Below are 20703 nucleotides of genomic sequence, written 5' to 3'. Positions count from 1 at the left end.
ATCCTGAGCAGCATGGGTGGGCAAAGAACATGTGCCTAGAATCCAGAGTCATGGGTTCTAATCTGGTTATGCCACTTACAAGTGAGTATGTTTGTAACACATGTGTGTTTGTTATGCAAGTTTCTTTGGTTCTCTGTACCTCGAAATTTCTTATTTTAAAAATGGGGTTAATGCAACCATTCTCTCTGGGGTGTTGAAAGAGATTAAATGAGTAAACATAAGAAACACCCAGGAAAATGCCTGGAATAGACAGTACTCGTGATACCTAAGTTTCTTTCCCTCAGCTAAGTGTCTAAATTGGACCCTTATTTCTTCTTAAATGCAAATGCCAAAGTCTAGGAATGTCAGTCTACAGCTGTGCTATTTTCATTGGGCATTATCAATATTTTGACAGGACTGGCCTAATATTATTCACCCCAGGATCATTGGTACATTTCTGACCAGCACTCATAAAGGGCTTGGGATTGCCCCTGGGGACCTGGATGCTAATAATGAATACTTTCTAGTGATTTTCAATGCTTTCTGGTTATTATGTTTAGTAGCAGAACATTTCCCATTCCCAGAAAGGTCATTTACAGTAGTGTAAGGCAGCTACTTCTCACCTTGCATTTCAGGTTTCTCTGAGAACAGTGGAGAGCTCAAACATTCATCCATATGCATTGGAAATAGCATCTGATCTGGCATTTGCATACAAATACCAAAGCAACTTAAGGAACTATGAGGCAGCTCTCCATCATATGACACTACCCCCTTTTATTTTTTCAATGCCTTCCCAGCATCTTCACATCAAAAGCCATTCTCATGTACTTTCCCAGCTTTATTCATCACAGGTTCCCTCTTTCTTGAATTTATGTGGAATGGAGGATGGAGGAGGAACCTTTACTTCCTCACTTTTATTTTCTGTGGCCCTAAAAACCTAACGTATTTCACAAATCACTCAGATCTTAAGTTTGGAGATGCTCTAAAGTGAACTCATCCAAGACTGGACTCTTCTTATCCTACCACATTGCTGAGAAATGGCCATATAGTATTACTTGAATAATATCAGTGTGTGGTTAGTTATGCTTACCAAGGCCCTATTCTATTGTGAGGTACTTTTTTGCTACAATTTCTTCATACCAAGCCAAGATCCGCTTCCTTGTACTTTCTCACTCATTGGTTCAAGTTTTGCCCTGAAATGCTCTTATCTGAGGCATCTCATCTATTCATACAATTTTGAGTACCTTTAATATGCTGGTGATGTTTAATCTAAAATTTATTATCTAGTCCAGGTCTTTCTCTTGAGCTTCAGACCCAGAAATACAATTGCCTACTTGCAAGTCTCACTGTGAAACTAGATGTCTCACTGTCTTCTCAAACTAATCAGTTTTCAACGTCTGTTTCCGCTTTCAGTGATGAGCCCCATTACGCATCCATTTTCATGGCAAAATTCTGGGAGTCATCCTTGACATCACCTTCTCTATCTGCACCCAATCATATCAAGTAAGTGCAATGCATTCTTTCTCTATTATGTATCTTAAATCCATCTAATTCTCTCCATCTCTACTGCTGCCACCATCCTGGAGCACACCATGACCTTCTAATTATCTCCCAACTTTCATTCTTTTTCATTACATGCCTGGCTCTCTAACCTCTACATAGCAGCCAGACTAAGCTTCTAGAAAAACAAATCTGATCATGTTTCCTTCTCCCTTAATGACTTTTCATTCATCTTTGGATAGAGTCCAAACTCCTTGTGGTCAACAAGGCTTGATGTGATCTGGTCCCTGAATACTTCTCCAGTCTTTTTTTCCCCAACATTTTATTATGAAAACTCAAACAGACTGCAAAGTGGAAAAAATTTACAGTGATTATCTATAGACCTACCACCTTGATTTAGTCTTTTTTTTTTTTTTTTTTTTTTTTGAGACAGAGTCTCGCTCTGTCACCCAGACTAGAGTGTAGTGGTGTGATCTTGGCTCACTGCAACCTCTGCATCCTGGGTTCAAGTGATTCTCCTGCCTCAGCCTCCTGAATAGCTGGGATTACAGGCATGCACCACCACAGCCTGCCAGTGACTAACATTTTATACTTGATTTATCATATGTTTATCCATTTACCCATCCCTGTATCTTAGCATTAATCTTTCTTGCTTTTGGTACATTCCAAAATGAACTGCAGACTCCAGTCTCATTTTTATCACTCTTTTCTCTGCTCCTAGCCACAGTTATCTTTCCATTCCTTGGATCAGTTAGGCTATTGTATCACTCTGGGCTATTGTACCTGTTGTCTCTTCTACCTAAAATGCTTTCAGGTCTTGTTAATTGCAGATTCATCCTTTAGTTCACAGCTTCAGCTGTCTGAGAGGCTGTCCTTGAACTCCTGATCTAAATTAGATTCACCTTTCTACCTTATGATCCCCCCCCAAGCATCTTCTGCCTTTCCTAAATATCACTTATCACAATTGGTAACTATACATTTATTTGCAAAATTATTTGTCTAATACTGTCTCCTCTGCTGGATTCAAAGATCCATGAAGACAGAGACCTTGTCTGTATTGGAACATCCTGTATCACCTCTGCAATATTTGTTGAAAGAATTAAAGGCAGAATGAATCAATAATTGAAAGGAGCTACTTGTAATAGTAAACTTGTTCTTCCTTTAATATGTATAAACAAGACAGTTTTTTAAAAAAGGCTTCTGAGGGAAGATGGACCCCACTTGTTGCCAGAATATAACCAGCAAGTATATTAAGTAATAATAACAACTATAATGAATTAAGGGTGGGCTTTGTACTAGGCATATCCCAAGTGCTTGAGTGCTTTCTCTGCATCAAATGATTTTTCTTTGGCATAGGTTCTATTGTTATTCCCACTTTCCAGCTAAGGAAACTGAGAACAGGGCAGTTATTTTAAAATACCCCATCTATGTCGAATATTCAGTCTATCTGTGGCCCCATCTGAAAGTAGAAGATTAATCTAGAAAACTCACAGGCTGCTATAATGGAGACAGGGTTTTACTTGGCTCTAACTGAAGCCTAAAAATATAGCAGGAAACCCACATATAGATAGATTTGAGAGATGAATCCCTGGTTAGGAATCCTGGGTTTCCATATCTTAAAAATAAATAAATAAATCATCAAATCATTGTGTTGACTTTATTTTTGTGGGAAATTTCAACCCCACCCAAGGCCCTTCCTCTATATAACCCCATACACACACTTCATATTCTCCCTGCAAAGGATTTTATGCCTGATGGCAACACAGCTTACACACCAAGATAAAATCATTGCAATCTTTCCCATAATAAGAGCTGATTGGAAGCTAAAGGAAAATGAAGCAGTGCAGAATTTCCTAGTGGGAGAACCTAGCCTTCAGACACTGGCTTGAGTTTGAAGACAAGGTTTTCCATTGAATGTGTGACTTTTGGCAAATTAGTAACATCTCCAGTCCTCAGTTGCATCAGTTACCTTCTTTGAAAATGGAAATGACAACATCCATTTAACAGGGTTTAGATATATTGAAATGCTATACATGAAGAGCTCAGCACAGTGCTTGGAACACAGAAGATGTTCAAAGATGTTAACTTTGAAAGAGGAGGAAAGATAGGGAAAGGTAGGGGAGGGCAGTAACTTTCATGCTCAGAATTAAAAAAAGAAGTCCTAGGAAATTTATTTATTAAATGCACATCATGCATTCTTCTGAGAGAGAGACAGAGAGAGGGGAGCTTGGGTGAAAGTGTCCTTTAGCATTTGCATTGCTCTTAGCTGGATGAACTTGCCTGCAGCCACCACTTACAATGCAAATTGAGTTTAGAGTCCTTCACACTAACTACACAGCAAAAACCTTTCAGCTTTAAATAGAACACTGCAATGTGGAATGATCTGAGCAAATGGAAGAAAAATTCAGAAATACATGTGAAGGAGACATTTTGGAGGAAAAAAAGAACAATCTGACATAACTGAGCAGGTAGCAGGAAAATGTAGAAATATTAAAGGAAACAGAAAAGCAAGATCTATAGAAGGAGCTAGAAGCTAATTCCCCACTCAGTAAGTGGGTATAAGTTAATAAGGGGGAAGAAAACTTGTGGGGCAAGTCCCCAGTGAGGATAATTTTAACAAAGAGTCTTTTGATCTGGTGCTCTTTCGAGGTATACTAACACTTCTTAAGGTATTCATTGGAAGAACCGGGACCTTCCCCCTCTGGCAATAAAATTGCATGAATCTTCCCTGAAACGAATAGATCAAAACCATAGGGAATTTCTTGCTCTATCTAACTTCTGGTATTTACATCGTTTACGTTCTCTTTTCCTTTTCTTTCCATACCTTCTCTAAGATCAGATTTTAAAACCTGGAAGCTTCTGTGAAATAAAGGTTCGTTAGTTTTAAGTGTGTTTAGCATGTGTATGTGTTTGAGAAAGAGAAAGAAATCTGAGAGGTTGATTCTCACATGCCAGAAAGCTCATTGCTATAAACTCATATCTAATTTTTGACTACATGAACCTAGATATTCTATCCAGAATCAGAGTTTTCAAAAATGGAATAAAAATAAGAACAAAGGTAATATCCAGGGCCCTGAAAACAATAAAAGAATGCCATTTTAAACTGATTTCTTCACTTCACAGTTGACACTCCTATACACATAGCTCCACTCTGGGCATTTTCTCAGCTTGCCAAGTTTCTCTTGCCTGCATAATGTAATATACAAGCAAACGCGAAGGCAGCTTTCTTTCTTTGTGGTTACAAACAGAAAGAAATTTACCCCCCAAAGCCAACAGATGCAAGGCCAGCTTCTCTCTTGGATGACATGCTTAGATATAGAGTTAGTCATATGCTATCAAGTCACTGAGTCAGTGATAAAGCACTAAGATTGAGGGAGAACGTCTTACAATTAGGTTGCCATCATGCACAGAAAAAGAATCGGTAAGTATGGTGCTCTGGATAGGGGAGAGATAGACTGTACATCTTAAAAGCCATCTCTAAGCTCCTGGAGGCCAGAGCTTACAACTCTGCTTTATCTGTCTAGCACCATGGGCATACTGAGCTTGATGCTCTCCAAAAATGATGGCAAATTGAGAATATACTTTCAATAGCACTGGGCATTCCTTCTATCTAGAACTTCCAGGGATGTTTATAGAAGATGCCACCTTTACCCCCAGATGTGTGTGTGTCCTTTTATTTCTTTCAGAGTTTGAACTATTTTACTCCCCCATCACATTTCTCTAGTAGTCTTTTGATTTGATTAAATATTACAGAAATGTTAGCATCCAAGAATAATAATTTTAAATTAATACAACTTGCAACATTGTCCTAAAGAACTTCCACATAAATTTTCTCCCATGGATATTACAATGTGATAATGCAACACTTTGTAGGAGTGGCTAAGGATGAAAGGCCTACAGGTAGAAAATGAAAGCAAAAATGCAAAAGTTTTGGCATTGGGGGAAAAAATGCCTCTACTCTCTATTCACACACAAAAGGAAGAATGAGATTCCACCTGCTGACTTTCCCTCCCTGCCCGCACAGCACTAGGGCTTATGTCAGAACGAGCTGGGAGAGAGGGAGAGACGACAATTTCACCTCTTGGCAAAGCTCAGCTTGCTGAACCCTCTTGCTTTCTGCTGGCTGTTGATTCAGCAGAAACTACTGCTGCAGAATTCATAATGGTGATTTTTAAAGGCCCCACCGATCGCGTTGCTCGCCCCACGTGTCCGCCTCATTCGCTGGCCGCTAGAGCACTATTTCCCCAGCCACCTTTTTATTTTTGCTAATGCACTTCCAAAAGGAAAGAGGTTCGGCCGTTTGCAAAGGGCCTTTGGGGTTTTGATTGTCTGAGCAGGTAACCTGGCCGGCCGGGGAGATGAACGGGCAGGAAATGAAACCATGCCCTCCCTGCAGCCACTGAGAGACATAACATCGTTTCGCTCAGGGAGGGGGTACCAAGGTCCTACTGGGCCCCTCCCTTCTTATCTCCCCCCAAGACCCCTGCAAACATCTCGGGGGAGGGATCATCTGCCTTCCTGGGGTCATCTTTCTGGGCGAGAGCCCCACCCTGAAAAGCCTAATCCCTGAGGGCCATTTTAACTCCCGTGGGCGCCGGGTCCACCTGCTGCTGAACGCCGGGCTCGCCTCGCGGAGCCCGGATGGATGCGGGGTGCACTGGCGGCTGCCGGGGCCAGCCGAGCCCCCGCCCCAGCCCCAGGGCCCGGAGGAGTCTCCGCCACTACGCGCCCAGCTGCCCACGAAGCACAGTGATCCGCAACTTGCGCCCGGCCCCAACGGCGGAATGCGGCGGGGCTGGCGTTACCTTCGGTCGCATAGCTGTGGTCGCGCAGGAAACTGTTGTTGATTTTGCGGGTATCAATGTCCTCCTCCATTGACAGCAGGCTTACTTGCGTGGGAACCAGAAGCCGGCAGACAAGTATCCATGATCCCTCCCCGCAGCCAGTCTCACAGGAGAGGGGGGCAGGGGAGCCAGTGGGACTGCACCATGGTCCGAGCCTGAGGAGGAGACGGGGAGGCGGAGAGAAAAAAAATAAAAACCCGGCAATGGAGCTGTCACCTCCTCCACTCGGGTTCTGCGAGGCTGCGGCGGCTCCTCCCGCGCGGTGCGCTCACTCCAGCTCCAATTCCCAGCGAGGATGCTGCGCCTGCCTCCGCTGCCTCCGGGTGCCAAGATGCGCCGTGCCCCGAGGGGTCTGGTCCCGCCCGCCCGCCCCGGAGGCGCTCACAAGCGGGTCTGGGGAGATGCCCAACAGGTTCCCCTCGTTGGCAGCCGCTCCAAAATGCAAAAAAGATCCCTCCTCCCCCTGGGAGAGCGGGCAGCCGCGACAAAATGGTGCCTTTCTGGACCCGAGCTGCAGTGGCGAGATGGCAGGGACAGGATTCAGGCTTGCCTGGCCGGAATGAGGGTGCGAGTCCCACGGGAGGGCGGCTCCGGCAGGCGGGCGTAGGGAAGCTGGCGGGGAGCTGGGCAGGGCGCTGCGGCCGGCGCCAGCGCACTCACCCTCACACCCACACGCGCGCACTCGCAGCTGCTGCTGCTGCTGCTGCTGCTGCTGCAGGAGGCTGGAGGCGGCTGGTGCATTAAAGGCGAGGCTCCTCCCAACCGCGTCAGCAGCCCCAGGACTCTTTCCCAGCAGCGGTGGTGGCCGAGGCAGAGGCTGCGGTTGCTCTTTACTGCAGTGGGGCGCATGCAGCCGCGAATCGGCACCTGGGCAGCAAGCGACTAGCTTGCAGGTTCAGGTGGAATGCATAGACGCGCTCTTCCAACCTCCTCCCCTCTCTCGCCACTCAGCTAAGGGCTGCATTTACGCTAGCACCCAGAGCCCTTAGCTCACTGCCTTTCTCCGGACACTTGCACTTGAGGACAGAAAAGAGAAGTAGGTTCCTTTGGATAGTCAGGAAGTCTACATCCAGGTCCCTTTTCCTCACCCTTGTATGATGCATGTGGTCCCTTGGTGAATTTAAAGAGCGAGGTTTGGGGCTCGAAGCTTCAGAAAGAGAGGAGAGAGTGGAAAGCGCCGCTCAGAGCCTGTCTTAAGTCCTCTACTAGGAACAGGAGGGAGAGCAGGGGCCAGAACTTTGTAACTGCTTCCCCCATTCCTTAAGAGTCAAAATATCTTCTAACTATAGGAGGCTGGTGTTCAATAAAGCATCTGTGTCTACACAGGTGAAGGAAAGCACGAGACTAGTAAACAGGGTCAGTCTGAAAAAGTCCACTCTCCCTTGCCCTTTGCACTTCGTTTTGGACAAACTATTGCAGCCCCTCCATTAGGTTTTGCTTGTGCAGGAACACCTATTTGCTCTTAGCGTGGAAGGTACACTGAAGCACAGGAACATAAGCATAAGAGCCCTGTGCCCACAGAGAGCCACTGCTACCCTGGGGGAATTTTGGGAATCCAATTAATACAGAAAAGAGACCTGTTTTCCTACTTCAACTAGGAAGAAAATATAGAATTCCCTCCCCACCCATGTTTTCCCAAATTTCAAACTCTACTTTTGCAAGAAAATGAGAACATTATTGTTATGAAACAACCAAAAACACTTAATGCAGCAACTCAAATCATTAGAAAGCTAATTTGGAAAAGACATCAACCCCAATCACTAGAAAGCCAATTTGGAAACGACATTTCCTAGGTTTCATCTTGTAGAAGGTATTCATTTCAATGGGTATCACTGTAGGGAGAGACATCAGCAAACGTCTTGCTCAGTTAAGCTCCACAAGTTTAGCTAGATGGGCCCAGAGGGACCTATGAGTTAATTATATACATACAATGCTTCAGCTAACACAATTTAGAAAGTATTTGAAGTTCAAAAAAATGGAAAAACAAGTCCTTAACTGAGGTTGGGAATTGTCATTAGATTTCCATGCAGTATGGATACTTCTGGTAGATAGAAAATTACTTTGTCCTCATCTCCAGAAAGTGACTGCATATCCGTAGGAGAAAAGAGCAGAAATGTTCCTTGACATTGTGTGTGTGTGTGTGTGTGTGTGTGTGTGTGTGTGTGTGTGTGTGTGTGTTTTGGGGGAGGGGGCAGGGGGGAGTTCAGTTCAACTTCAATAGATTCCATTTTATTTTCATCTGGTGGTTAAGGCTTATGCACTTGTTTGTTCAAAATCCACATTTAAAATTTTAGTAACAGGTGAAGATGGGTACAAGTTGATTTAATCTACTTTAGTTGATTTAATCCAGTTGTCCTGGCTGGTTCTTCCATGGGATGAGCTGTATCTATCACCAAGGTTCCAAGATGTATCTATCACCAAGGTTCCAACATCTAGTCCTTTTGTAGTTACACATTGCAGCTTCTCTTGGATATTGGCACAATTTGGAGTAGGAGCAGAGTGGGGAAAAGCTATGTTCATCTCTTAGTGAACCAAAATGATGAGAAGACATTGTGCCTTCAGTTGGAACAATCTTAAATTGTTTCAGGAGGCCTTGGAATAGTATTTGGGAAAATTTCTCCCCTGTCTTTCTGAATCATGAGCTAGATTGAGACAGAGCTGTGTGATGAATCAGGTAGGCCCAGGCTCATTGGCCAGGCTGTGCTTGAGGAATTTTCCACTATAACCAATGGGGAAAATGTCCCTTCCACAGATCAAGCCTCTGGATTTATTCATTTTTTCCCCCACATATCCTGCAAAATTTCTCCTGCATTTATTCAACAGTCCAGGTCCTAAGACACAAGTTCTGAGAAGGCAAATTGGATAGGTCTCCATTGTTTAAGTAGATTTCAAGGTTTCCATTTGGTCAACTACTCTTTTCTAATATGAGAGAACTAGCTCATCCACCCAAAACCAAGGGGGAAAAAGCTGTTGTTGGCTCTGTGCCTTAACACAATGACATGTGGTGAAGAAGGTAAGGGAGTGAGAAGAGCCCTGTGCACCACTGTAGAGACGGGGGTGTGGGGGAGAGTGGGGGAGATGGGAGTAGGCTGCAGAGATCAGTCTTCAAAAGACTCACTGGCCACTTCTCTATTCCTCTAAAATGTCAAGTTCTTTCCAATAGTGGTGAGCATTTCCGCATGCTATGTTCTATGCCACTTCCTCACATCTTGGCATTCAGCCTCTCAGCTGTCCCTGCTTCATTGAGGCCTTCCCTGACCACACCATAGTCCCGACCTCTGGTGTTTTCTGTGTTCACAATTTCTTTTGGCCTTTTTCATGACCCACAGAGTTATAATATTTGTTTACTTATTACTGTTGGCCATTTTCACTAGATCTTTTACTTTTGTTTTCTTATTTTATTTTATTTGTTTTTTTGAGACAGAGTCTCGCTCTGTCACCCAGGCTGGAGTGCAGTGATACGATCTTGGCTCACTGCAACGTCTGCCTCCTGGGTTCAAGCGAGTCTTGTGCCTCAGACTCCCGAGTAGCTGGGACTACAGGCATGTACCACCAGGCCCAGCTAATTTTTGTACTTTCAGTAGAGATGGGGTTTCACCATGTTTGCCAGGCTGGTCTCAAACTCCTGACCTCAGTGATCCACCTGATTCAGCCTTTCAAAATACTGGGATTACTGGCATGAGCCACCATGCCTGACCTCACTAGATCTTTTCTGTTGACTAACTGGCACTTAGTAGATGCTTAATTATTTTTGTTGGAGACAAACATTTCTTGCACAAATGAATAAATTGCGAATATCCTACTTAAATATTTAGGTTTCATACCTCTAACCCCCACATTAAAATTATCTGTTGTGAGCTGGAAATTTTCTAGCTCATAAGCTGTATTCCTATTGAAATAATTGTTTCGATTTATTCCTGTATGCATATACACGATCAAAATTTACCAAGCACTTATGTAAAGAATTATTCTGGCCAGGCGCGGAGGCTCACATCTGTAATCTCAGCACTTTGGGAGGCCGAGTCGGGTGGATTATGAGGTCAGGAGATCGAGGCCATCCTGGCTAACATGGTGAAACCCCGTCTATACTAAAAATACAAAAATATAGCCGGGCATGGTGTCATGTACCTGTAGTCCCAGCTATTTGGGAGGCTGAGGCAGGAGAATTGCTTGAACCTGGGAGGCAGAGGTTGCAGTGAGCCGACATTGCACCACTGCACTCCAGCCTGGGAGACAGAGCAAGACTCCTTCTCGAGAAAAAAAAAAAAAAGAATGAATTGTTCTAGGTGCCAAGGATATAGATTTATATAAAACAGAGTTTCTTTCTTCTTAGAACTTAAATTCTATCATCTAATTTTAATAACATGAGCTTTCTTATAAATACAGCAAATGCATTCTGTATCAACAGACTATAGCGCAATGTTAAGTGCCAAGGCTCCAATATCATTCTCTGTCACTTATTTGTGTGTTCTCAAGCAAGTTACAAGATCTCCCTAAACTGTGGTTTTCTTATCTATAAATTAGGAAAATGAATAGCATTTATTTCATAGAGTTATTACAAGGATTAAATGAGATAATATGTGGAAAAAATACATTGCTATTACTTTGAGTATTTACTTTCGTCATCATCACCACCACCAATGCTCAGCAAATGTGCAAGTACTTAACTATGTCAGACACTGGGATAGGATCAGAGATTCAGCAACATCAGTGTATAAGATGTAGTCAGTCTCTGATGTCATGGAACTTAGTGTCTAATTTACAGTTCATGTAAAAGGGGCCATAGTCTTCAAAGGAGGCAGCAGAGGGAACTCTGAAAGACTGACATATTTCAGGCTTATACTTTACATAGAAAAGGCCAATTACAATTACACAGCCTTCTTAAGTTACCCAGCTCAGTATGACAGCATGTGGACACATTTTTTTTTTTTTTTTTTAACCACCCTTGTCATGGTCCCCTCCCCCAACACTCAACATACCCACTTATCCTTCCTTAGGCTAATGCTTCCTACATGGGAACCTTTTAGGTCACTCTGTCCAATTAGCACATTAAATAGCTACAATTTTATTAAAACCTTTGACCTAAGCCAGTCTGGAGATTCTTAATAGAGGCTTTAGGTGTCAGACAGTCCTGGTTTGTGTCCCAGCTCAGGCATTTATAAATTTCATGACCTTTGGTGAGTAATTTAACATCTCTGAACCTCTGTATTTGCAAAATGGAGGAAAACAATAGTTGCTACTTCACAGGGTTGTTGGGTAGCTTCAGAGGCAACCAAAGTGCTTAGTCCAGGTTTGGCTCAGAGCCAGGCTTCACTAAAATGACCCTTCTTCCTCCTGCAGTACTTCATGAGATCTCCCATTTGCAGAGAATTGGAGAGATGCACTCCAAGTCAATTGTTCATGTGAACAGAAATGACCTAGAAACCTCAGTTTTACTGCCTATCAATCTGTCTTAATGAACAACTAGAAACTGGATATATGAAATTTTATCATCTTGCAAAAAGTCCTTTATAAACCATGAAGTCTTATGCAAATGAAAGGAATCAGGATTATCTTCTCTTGACTTTGACATTATGTATGTGCAGACCTAGTCACATTTCTCTATTGTGGAATCATATGGAATTTCTCTCTATGATCACTAAGCACCAATTGCACAACTCTCTAAGTTGGTTTACATGCTGACTGTCCAGAGAATGACCTCTTGAATTTCTAGCAAGTTTGCAATTCCTGTTTGTGCATGCTACAACATGTAATACCACATAAGTGATCCTTTAATGTGGCATTTAACCTGGGAAAAGAAAACAAAACCTCTTGTCCTCAAAGTGTCATATTTATTCTAGACTCTGGACTCTTAATGGATTTTACCATGTAAATGTTTCTGCAACTGAAATTCAAGTACAAAAACTTATGAAAATACACAGTGGTACACTGAAGCTGGTAGGTACTGGCTATTGAGAGCTGATTTTGCTGATCACGCACATCTCTTTCTAGTTCTGCTTTGAGAGACATCATGTTGGTAGCTTAACATCAGAAATCTGCCATATTTACATAATGGAAACTTAAAAAAAAACACTATGTAAATTCAGGGTTTTTTTTTTTTGAGAGCCAGTTGTTAAACATTTACCAGTCTAGCAGTAGAAACACATTGCTTGCTGATATATCTTTCCCCTTATCTCTGTTATCTGTACAAAGTCCTCTCCAATTTCTGTATAATAAATCTCCCAAGTTGTGTCAGTTCCAGAGCATTCCACCATTCAACCAAACTTCTGCCCTAATGTTAAATAACTCTTGAAATCCTACCTATCCCTGAAGGTTTCCCATATCCATCAGAGGAAATTTGATGCCTTTGCCTGATCCTTTCCAGGCTGGTTATGAAATTACCATGGTAGACTTGTGAGTGATTGCTTTTATAAGGGTCCTAGACCTAACAATGTGGGACTGTTTGGCCATGCCCATTCTCAAGGAATCACTCCTTTTGACTATTCAGGTTCTATTGTGACCCTACTCTTGTCCTTGATTTGCCTCAATACTAAGCAAAAATATCCACTGTGCATGATTTCATTGACAGCTGTTTTACTTGTCTAGTTAGGATATTGATGTAATGGGAAAAATGTTACAAAACTCAAGAGTCTAGATCTGAGAGCATGAGATAAAATATATTCTTGTACCTCTTATCATTCATTGGTTTTAGAGTTAAATTTAGGTTGTCCTGTGCAAGAAAGTTTTAGTTTACAGTGTATTTGTTAGGTATAGGGTGAGGATTTCCAAAACCAGTTTAGCAACACTCCAGGGACATACTTAGTACCTGATTACATTGCTCAAAGTAAAATTGTAGTATAATTTAAACAAGAATAAGTATTGGGAAATGTCTTTCAAACCTTTATAAAATATACCAAGAAATAACACGTTACAGAATTTATTCTAAGAAAATAGCCATGGATGTGGGCAAAAATTTAGCCATAAAATTATTTCTAAAGAACATTGCTTATAATCATGAAAAACTGGAAACAACTCAAATGCCCAACAAAATAATTTGTTAGGCAAATTATAATGAGTTCATATAATTGAAAATTATTGATTCAGTCATATAATAATAATAGCTAACATTGAGCATTTCTTACGTACTAGGCACTGTGGTAAGGGCTTTACTTGCATTGTCTCATTTTATTCTAACAACAGCCTCTATATAGTAAGTATCATCTCCATTTCACTGAGGCTAATAGAGGTAAATAATATACCCAAAGTCAGACAGATGAGAGCCTGGCTCTGCCCCATGATCTGTCTCTACAGCCCATGCTCTGAACCACTGCGATTTGAGCTATTGTGAGTGTGTGTGTGCGTGCGCGTGTGCATGTGTGTCTATTGCAGGGAGTTTAGGTCACAACAGAATCACCTGGAGGTCTCTTTCCAAAGCACTCACCACTAGACTCTTACTTGTCTCTCTTAGGGATGAATATTCTCTCAGTTGAAAATCACCACAATTGTGTTGGTGAGGATGTGGCAAAAATCAGAACCCTCAAATCCTACATTGCTTGTGGGATTGTATAATAGTGCAGCCACAAATAGTTTGCTAGTTCTTCAAAATAATAAGCACAGTTACCATATGACCCAGCAATTTCACTTCTACGCATATATTGAAGAGGATTGAAAGCAAGTGTTCACACCAAAACTTGAACATAAATGTTCATGTAGTAGCATTATTTATAATAGCCAAAAAGTGGAAACAACCCAAAATGTCCATCAACTGATAAATGGATAAACAAAAACTTATATGTCCATACAATAGAATATTATTCAGCTATAAAAAGGAATTAACTATTGAAACATGCCACAACACAGATGAAACTTGAAAACATCATGCTAAGTGAAAGACACCAGACACAGAAGATCACATATTGTATGATTCCATTTCTGTGAAACGTTCAGAATAGACAACTGCTTAGATAGGAAAAGTAGATTGATTAGTGGTTGCCAGGGACTGAGGGTAAAAAAGAAAGGATGCGAATGACTGCTAAAGGGTTCAGGATTTCTTTTGGGGATGTTGAAAATGTTCTAAAATTAGGTAGGGGCGGCCGGGTGCGGTGGCTCACGCCTGTAATCCCAACACTTTGGGAGGCCGAGGCGGGCGGATCACGAGGTCAGGAGATTGAGACCACCCTGGCTAACACGGTGAAACCCCATCTCTACTAAAAATACAAAAACATTAGCGGAGCGTGGTGGCGGGCGCCTGTAGTCCCAGGTACTCAGGAGGCTGAGGCAGGAGAATGGCGTGAGCCCAGGAGGCGGAGCTTGCAGTGAGCCCAGATTGCGCCACTGCACCCCAGCCTGGGCGACAGAAAGAGACTCTGTCTCAAACAAACAAACAAACAAACAAATAAATAAAAATAAAAATAAAATAAAATAAATTTGAGGCAATAGCTACACAACTCTGAAGATAATTGAAAACCTCTGAATTGTATAGTTTAAAAGTTTGAATCTTATGGCATGTGAGTTAGATATCAATAAAGCTGTTATTAAAGATTAAAAAATCATCACTATCACAAACCACTGTTGCTTATAGGGAGTATGGAGTATGCTATATCCTTAAGGTATGGTAGTGCAGAAACGCTTGAAAGTAGTGACAAAGATAGATGTTCGCGATGTTTAAAAAGTCATAAACCAAAATAAGCCAACTGCTACAATTTTTTGGTTAAAAAATGTGCATATGCTAAAAGGAATGTATCAAAATATTAGCAATGGTTATGTGTAGTTTTCTTTTGTGTTCATGTTTCTGTTAAAAACATTTTTAGAACATACATCATTTTATTTTATTTTATTTTATTTTATTTTATTTTATTTTTGGAGATGGAGTCTCGCTCTATTGCCCGGGGTGGAGTGCAGTGGCGCGATCTCGGCTCACTGTAAGCTGTGCCTTCCCGGGTTCACGCCATTCTCCTGCCTCAGCCTCCCGAGTAGCTGGGACTACAGGCGACTGCCACCAGGCCCAGCTAATTTTTTTTTTTACTTTGAGTAGAGACAGGGTTTCACCGTGTTAGACAGAATGGTCTGGATCTCCTGACCTCCTGATCCGCCTGCCTTGGCCTCCCAAAGTGCTGGGATTACAAGCGTGAGCCATCATTTTAGATTTTTTAGATTATCATTTTAAACTTAGTAAAAAAAAAATAATAATAATAAGTATTTTTTAATTCCATGAAATACTTTTTAGGATGAAACTTGTATACAAAAGATTAAACCATTTTCTTCACACCAGGAAGTCAAGAGACACATGAAACAATAGAACAGCTCTGTGCAATAGAAATATAATGCAAACCACATTTCTAATTGTAAATGTTCTAGTTTCCACATTAAAAAGTGAGGAACAAACTGATGAAATTCATTTTAATATATTTGTATTTGAATTTTTTGAAGATAAAATTATCTTATTTAATCTGTCAAAATATATTTTCAATATATAACCAATATAGAATTACTAATGACATATCTAAATTCTTTTCTTATGCCAAATCTTTGAAATCTGATGTTTTACACTAAAAGACCTCTCAAAACTAGCTACATTTCCAGGGGTTGGCAACCACAGTTACTATATTGGACAGCAGAGGTACAATGGAACTATTTCAAAATTTTTATTCCATTTGCAGAAAAGTTTTAATGTGTTCTTTAAAAAATAAAGTTTTATCTACTAGGACCTTGAATGTAATGCTAAAACTGAACTAAATAACATTAATCTGAGGAGACTCAGAACTATTTAAAGTTATACAAACTGAAGATGAAAATATATATAGACATACCTATATATATATTATACAGAATAGTAATTTTTGAATCCAATCTGCATTTCCCCCTAAAACTAGTAAGCTGAATAAATAAAATACAAAAAGACCAGGATTCTGATAATGAGATGATACCATATAACAAACTCAGACAAGAAAGATGTAATATATTCATCCATCACTGTAATAGTTACCATCCTAATAGGTCAACTATTTAGTTCAACACCTATGTCTTCAATTCCAGCTAAGAGAAGAAGCCAAATAGCCAGATGTCACTGCCAAAAAGGGAACTTTCATATCTGAGCATCTGGACACTATCATAACCAATGAAGGTGGAGAAATTTAAAGGTATAGTTGGTAGGCATCTAGTAGAGAACCATTAGTAGTCTTTTAGATTGTACTGGAGAGTAGAATGTTGTGGTCACATGATCAGTGGATTAATTTCTGAGGACGTATTGAATTAGATATTCCATTGTCTTTAACTCATACATGCAAACAGTTTGTTTTGTATGCAACTGAGCACTGTCTCCTTCCTAATACAGTTTCTTCACTGATTCCTGGGCACTGCTCTCTCTTTATTCTCCTACTGCCTCAGTGTACACTCCTCAGGCTCATTTGGTAGCTCCTCACTGCTGTGACCTCTAAACGTGTAACTACCCCAGAGTTCAAAGTTCAAAGTCCACAGTCCCACAGCTTACCACTCACATAACAACAAAACCCTAAATCTGAACTTTAAGCATAAACCTCTCCCCAGACTCCAGAACAATATCACCAGCAGCCAAGCTGATATTTCACGGGGCATCTACAAGGTATCTCAACCCCTAATTCTGCCCCACGATACCCTGTCCCACCCTCCTGTTCCTTCATTCCAGTCTCATTCCCATCTTTTCAATCCTGCCTGCTCTAACTTTGAAATATGTCCAGAATCAACCACTTCTCACCATCTCCACTGCTGCTACCATGCTCCAACTATCATCCTATCTCACCAAGATTATTTCAATAGATTCGAACCAGTCTCTGATCCTCCTTCACCCCCAACCCCTACAGAGAAGTTTCCAAGCAGCAGGCAGAATGGTCCTTTTAAATGCAAATCACTTCATGTCACTTCTGCTCAAAGCCTTTTATTGGCTTCCTACACATGCAGACTAAAACTTTCTTAAAATGCTGGAAAGATTTAGCTCCAGCTATAGCTCTGTCTTTTTTTTTTTTTTTTTTTTTTTCACTTATCACCTGCAGCACCACCAAATTTCACCTCTCCTCCCAACACCACCACTCCCTATAGACATGGAAGGAAGACAGGACAGGAAGACAGGAGAACATTCCCATTCCAAGACCTTTGCATCTTATGTTCCTTCTCTTTCAGACACAAGCATAGCTCAGTGCTTTACTTCTTCAGGTGTCCGTTCCAGTATCAACTTCACTGGGATACCTTTCTCGACTACTCTGTATAAAATAAATTAGCACCTCCATCTCTGTCCATCCCTCTCTATCCCCATATTGCAACTAGACTGTATATATTTATTTGGTTTTGGTTATTACACCAGTAGAACATAATTTCCAGGGAGACAGGAACTATTTTGTTCCCTGCTTTATATGCAGTACCTGGAACAGTGCCTGGCACTACTAGTTATGCTAATATATGTTTTGAAAGAATAAAAGAGTGAATATGTGTTTGCTTAATAATAAGGATGAATCATGAGGGAAAATTAATGAACAACAAACCTAGGATGCTTATGTAGTAAAGGATTTACCCTTGCCCGAAGAGAGGCCTGGGTTTTGCCCTAGGCTTCCTGGAGGAAATCTGTATCATATATGACAGCAATGTCTTTGTTTAGGGTAAGGACTGACTCCAGTGGAACTTAGGGTGGGGGTGGCAATACCAGAATGACCATGTGACTTAGGGGGGAAGCTTTGGGTCACATGGTTATCAGGGGACCTGAACACTAAGTTCAATCATGTATATAATAAATGAGTCCATCATGTCTACCTAATCAAGCTCCAATAAAAACTCTAAATACAAGGCTCAGATAAGTTTCTTTGGTTGACAATACTTTATGCATATTGTCACATGGCAGGAGGATAATGGCAGGGAGGTAATGCATGAGGTCAGTGGCAAGAGGGTAATGCACCCTGAAGACAATTGAAACCTTGCAATTGGAACTCTCCCAGGCTCTGCCCTATGCATCTCTTTCTTTGGTTGAGTTTAATCTGTATCGTTTCCCTATAAGTCATAACCTTGAGTATAATCACTTTCAGTGAGTTCTGTGAACTCTTCTAGTGAATTATCAAAACTGAGAATAGTTTTAGAAACCCTCTGAATTTGTAATTGGTGTCAGAAGTTAGGGCAGTTTTGAGGATTCTACCCTCAAACTTAGCAGTTGTCTAACTCCAGGCAGTGCTAATCATACATCTGGCAAAGTTGAAGCTAAAAAGTGGGCTTAGAGAGCATTAGGTCTAGCCCATCATTTTGTTGATGAGGAAAGCCTAGAGAAAAGATGCAACTTGCCCAGATTACCTGGTAATTTGGTGACAGACGAACATGAGACTTGGTGTCCTGAATCCCATGATCACATCTGCACACACACAATGGCTCTTCTTCACTTTTGTTTTGTGGTATATGCACCCCTTTTTCTTAAGAAGGTTAATACAAATTTATTGGATAATTAAGTTGGCTTAACTCTCCAGTATTCTAAGGTCAGTGTCAAGGGGAGAAATTACCACTGTCTTTCAAATTACCAGTGTCTTTCAAAAGACACTAGGGCCAGCCCTGGACAAAATTGTAAAGTAACACAGTTCCTCTTTTCTCCCTTGCCTCTGCTTTTAAGCCCTGTGATGGGCCAGGGAAATGCTGCAGGAGGAGCTGTATCAGTCCTCCTGAGCCACAGCTGTAGATGCCCGGGTAGAAAGCTTTTATGCTCAGTTCTATTATCTTTAACTGGTTCTATTATCCTTCACCTACACCATCATGGTCTGCCACACTCTCCTTCTTTGGAGGAAATCTGAAAAGTATAGGCAGCTTCAGAAGCTTTAGGACACAGCACATGGTAAACTTAGCTCATCATGTGGGAAACATGTTGACAAATTCAAGGCATTATGCAAAGAAGGTTGTCATTCTGGCCATTACTGTACTAGTGTGATAAGTTACAGAAGCCAGAATTCAAGAGTTAGATGGACCTTGAACTTGTAAGCAAGGTTGTATATATTTTAAAACTCAATAAATATTTATGGAATACATATAGAGTGAAAATAATGATATTAAACATCCCGCAAATAGAGACCTTTGCAATTTACATTTGGCATCTGACAGCCCTACAAGGACTGAACAAAGGATGAAAATCCAAGTTCATAAATTTACATTTGAAAAGTAGCGTAGGCCCTGAGCCGTGACTTTAACATTTTAGGATCATAGATCCTTTTGAGAATTTAATGATGGTTTTCGACTCTCTCCCCAGGAAAACAACAACAGCAACATAGTTTAGAGCACTTCCTGCTTCCAAATGCTGACTCATTATGTCTATTTCACAGATAGAAAAAAGAAGAGAGAGAGAGAGAGAAATAAATAAGGCCTGGGTCCAAAGAAAGGTACCAAGTTGAGTGCAAGTTTAGAATTACAGTGCTATCATGTCCCCAGCATATTTTTTCGTACAGAATACAAGTGGCTCTTACAGATACAGCACTTAACTGGTAATGATATAAGTCCAGATGTGAGTCTCCTTTCTGTGATGGGTCAGTAAAGGGTAATAGGCAAATGGCTAAAGGCATGACTTTTGAGAACCAGGCTGCCTGAGGTCAAATCTTTACTGTGGGCAAGTTTCTTAATCATGTTGTGGTTTTATCTCATTTGTGAAACAAAGATAGTAATAGGATCCATTCATAGGATAGTTGTAAAAATGGAATGAAATGCCTAAAGCAATGCATGGCACATAATGCACACCCAATAAATGTTCACTCTTGGTATTAGGTGTTGGATACTGTCATTTTTATGAGCACTGTCATTGTCTACATGGATGCTGGATTTTATTCACTTGTGTAGTCTTCATCCTTGAATTATGTTAACAGATTTGCTCTTTTTAAAATTTTTTTAAGTTAACTAAAAGACATGGTTTCATTATAAAGGAGTATGAAACTCATGTCAGTGGGCTTCTAATGGAGGCATATTCATTCAATATCAAATTTTTATTACCTGCCTACTATGTGCTTAGCACTAGGCTTTCTAGTTGCTTGTAAGGAGCTCATGACTTGATTGCAAAGATAACTGTTATAATTTATGTGCAAATAAGAGACCAACCAAGTGTGAACTAACCACAATGTAAACATGTAGAGGCATCTAGTGGAGTGAGAATAGCTTTGAAAGATAAAGTAGATGAGTAGAATACCTGACCTAGGCCTTGAAGCAAGACTCACTACATAATTTGTGGGGCCCAAATCAAAAAAGGGGGAGTCTTTTGTTCTTAAAGTATTTGGAATTTTAAGACAGCAACAACAGACCATTAAACCAAGCACAGAACCCTTCTAAGAGTGGGTCTTAAGCCACTACACATGTCACATGCTCTGCCTTGAAGGATGGGAAGACTCATGGAGAGATTACCGACATTAGCAGAGTGACACTT

The 20703-nt window shown here is 41.0% G+C and overlaps 1 protein-coding gene across 3 annotated transcripts in view; it reads right to left on the bottom strand.

Annotated features, from left to right (window-relative positions):
- The window catches only part of PPP2R2B (protein phosphatase 2 regulatory subunit Bbeta), a 304107-nt gene extending 296900 nt beyond the window's left edge, over window positions 1–7207 (bottom strand). The window contains exons 1-2 of one of the 3 annotated variants that reach the window (XM_023226909.2): window positions 6984–7207; window positions 6285–6478 (exon numbers count right to left, since the gene is read on the bottom strand). In XM_023226909.2, the coding sequence (XP_023082677.2) occupies window positions 6285–6354 (70 nt within the window). In that variant the 5' untranslated portion in view covers window positions 6355–6478; window positions 6984–7207. Of the gene's footprint in view, window positions 1–6284; window positions 6479–6873 lie in introns of all 3 variants that reach the window. The other 2 variants (XM_023226908.2, XM_023226910.2) reach the window with 2 other exon arrangements.
- Window positions 7208–20703: the final 13496 nt, after the last annotated feature.

Source organism: Piliocolobus tephrosceles, chromosome 4 (genome assembly GCF_002776525.5).
Source record: "Piliocolobus tephrosceles isolate RC106 chromosome 4, ASM277652v3, whole genome shotgun sequence".
NCBI classification, from domain to species: Eukaryota; Metazoa; Chordata; class Mammalia; order Primates; family Cercopithecidae; genus Piliocolobus; species Piliocolobus tephrosceles.
This window is presented reverse-complemented; position numbering and strand designations above follow the sequence as displayed.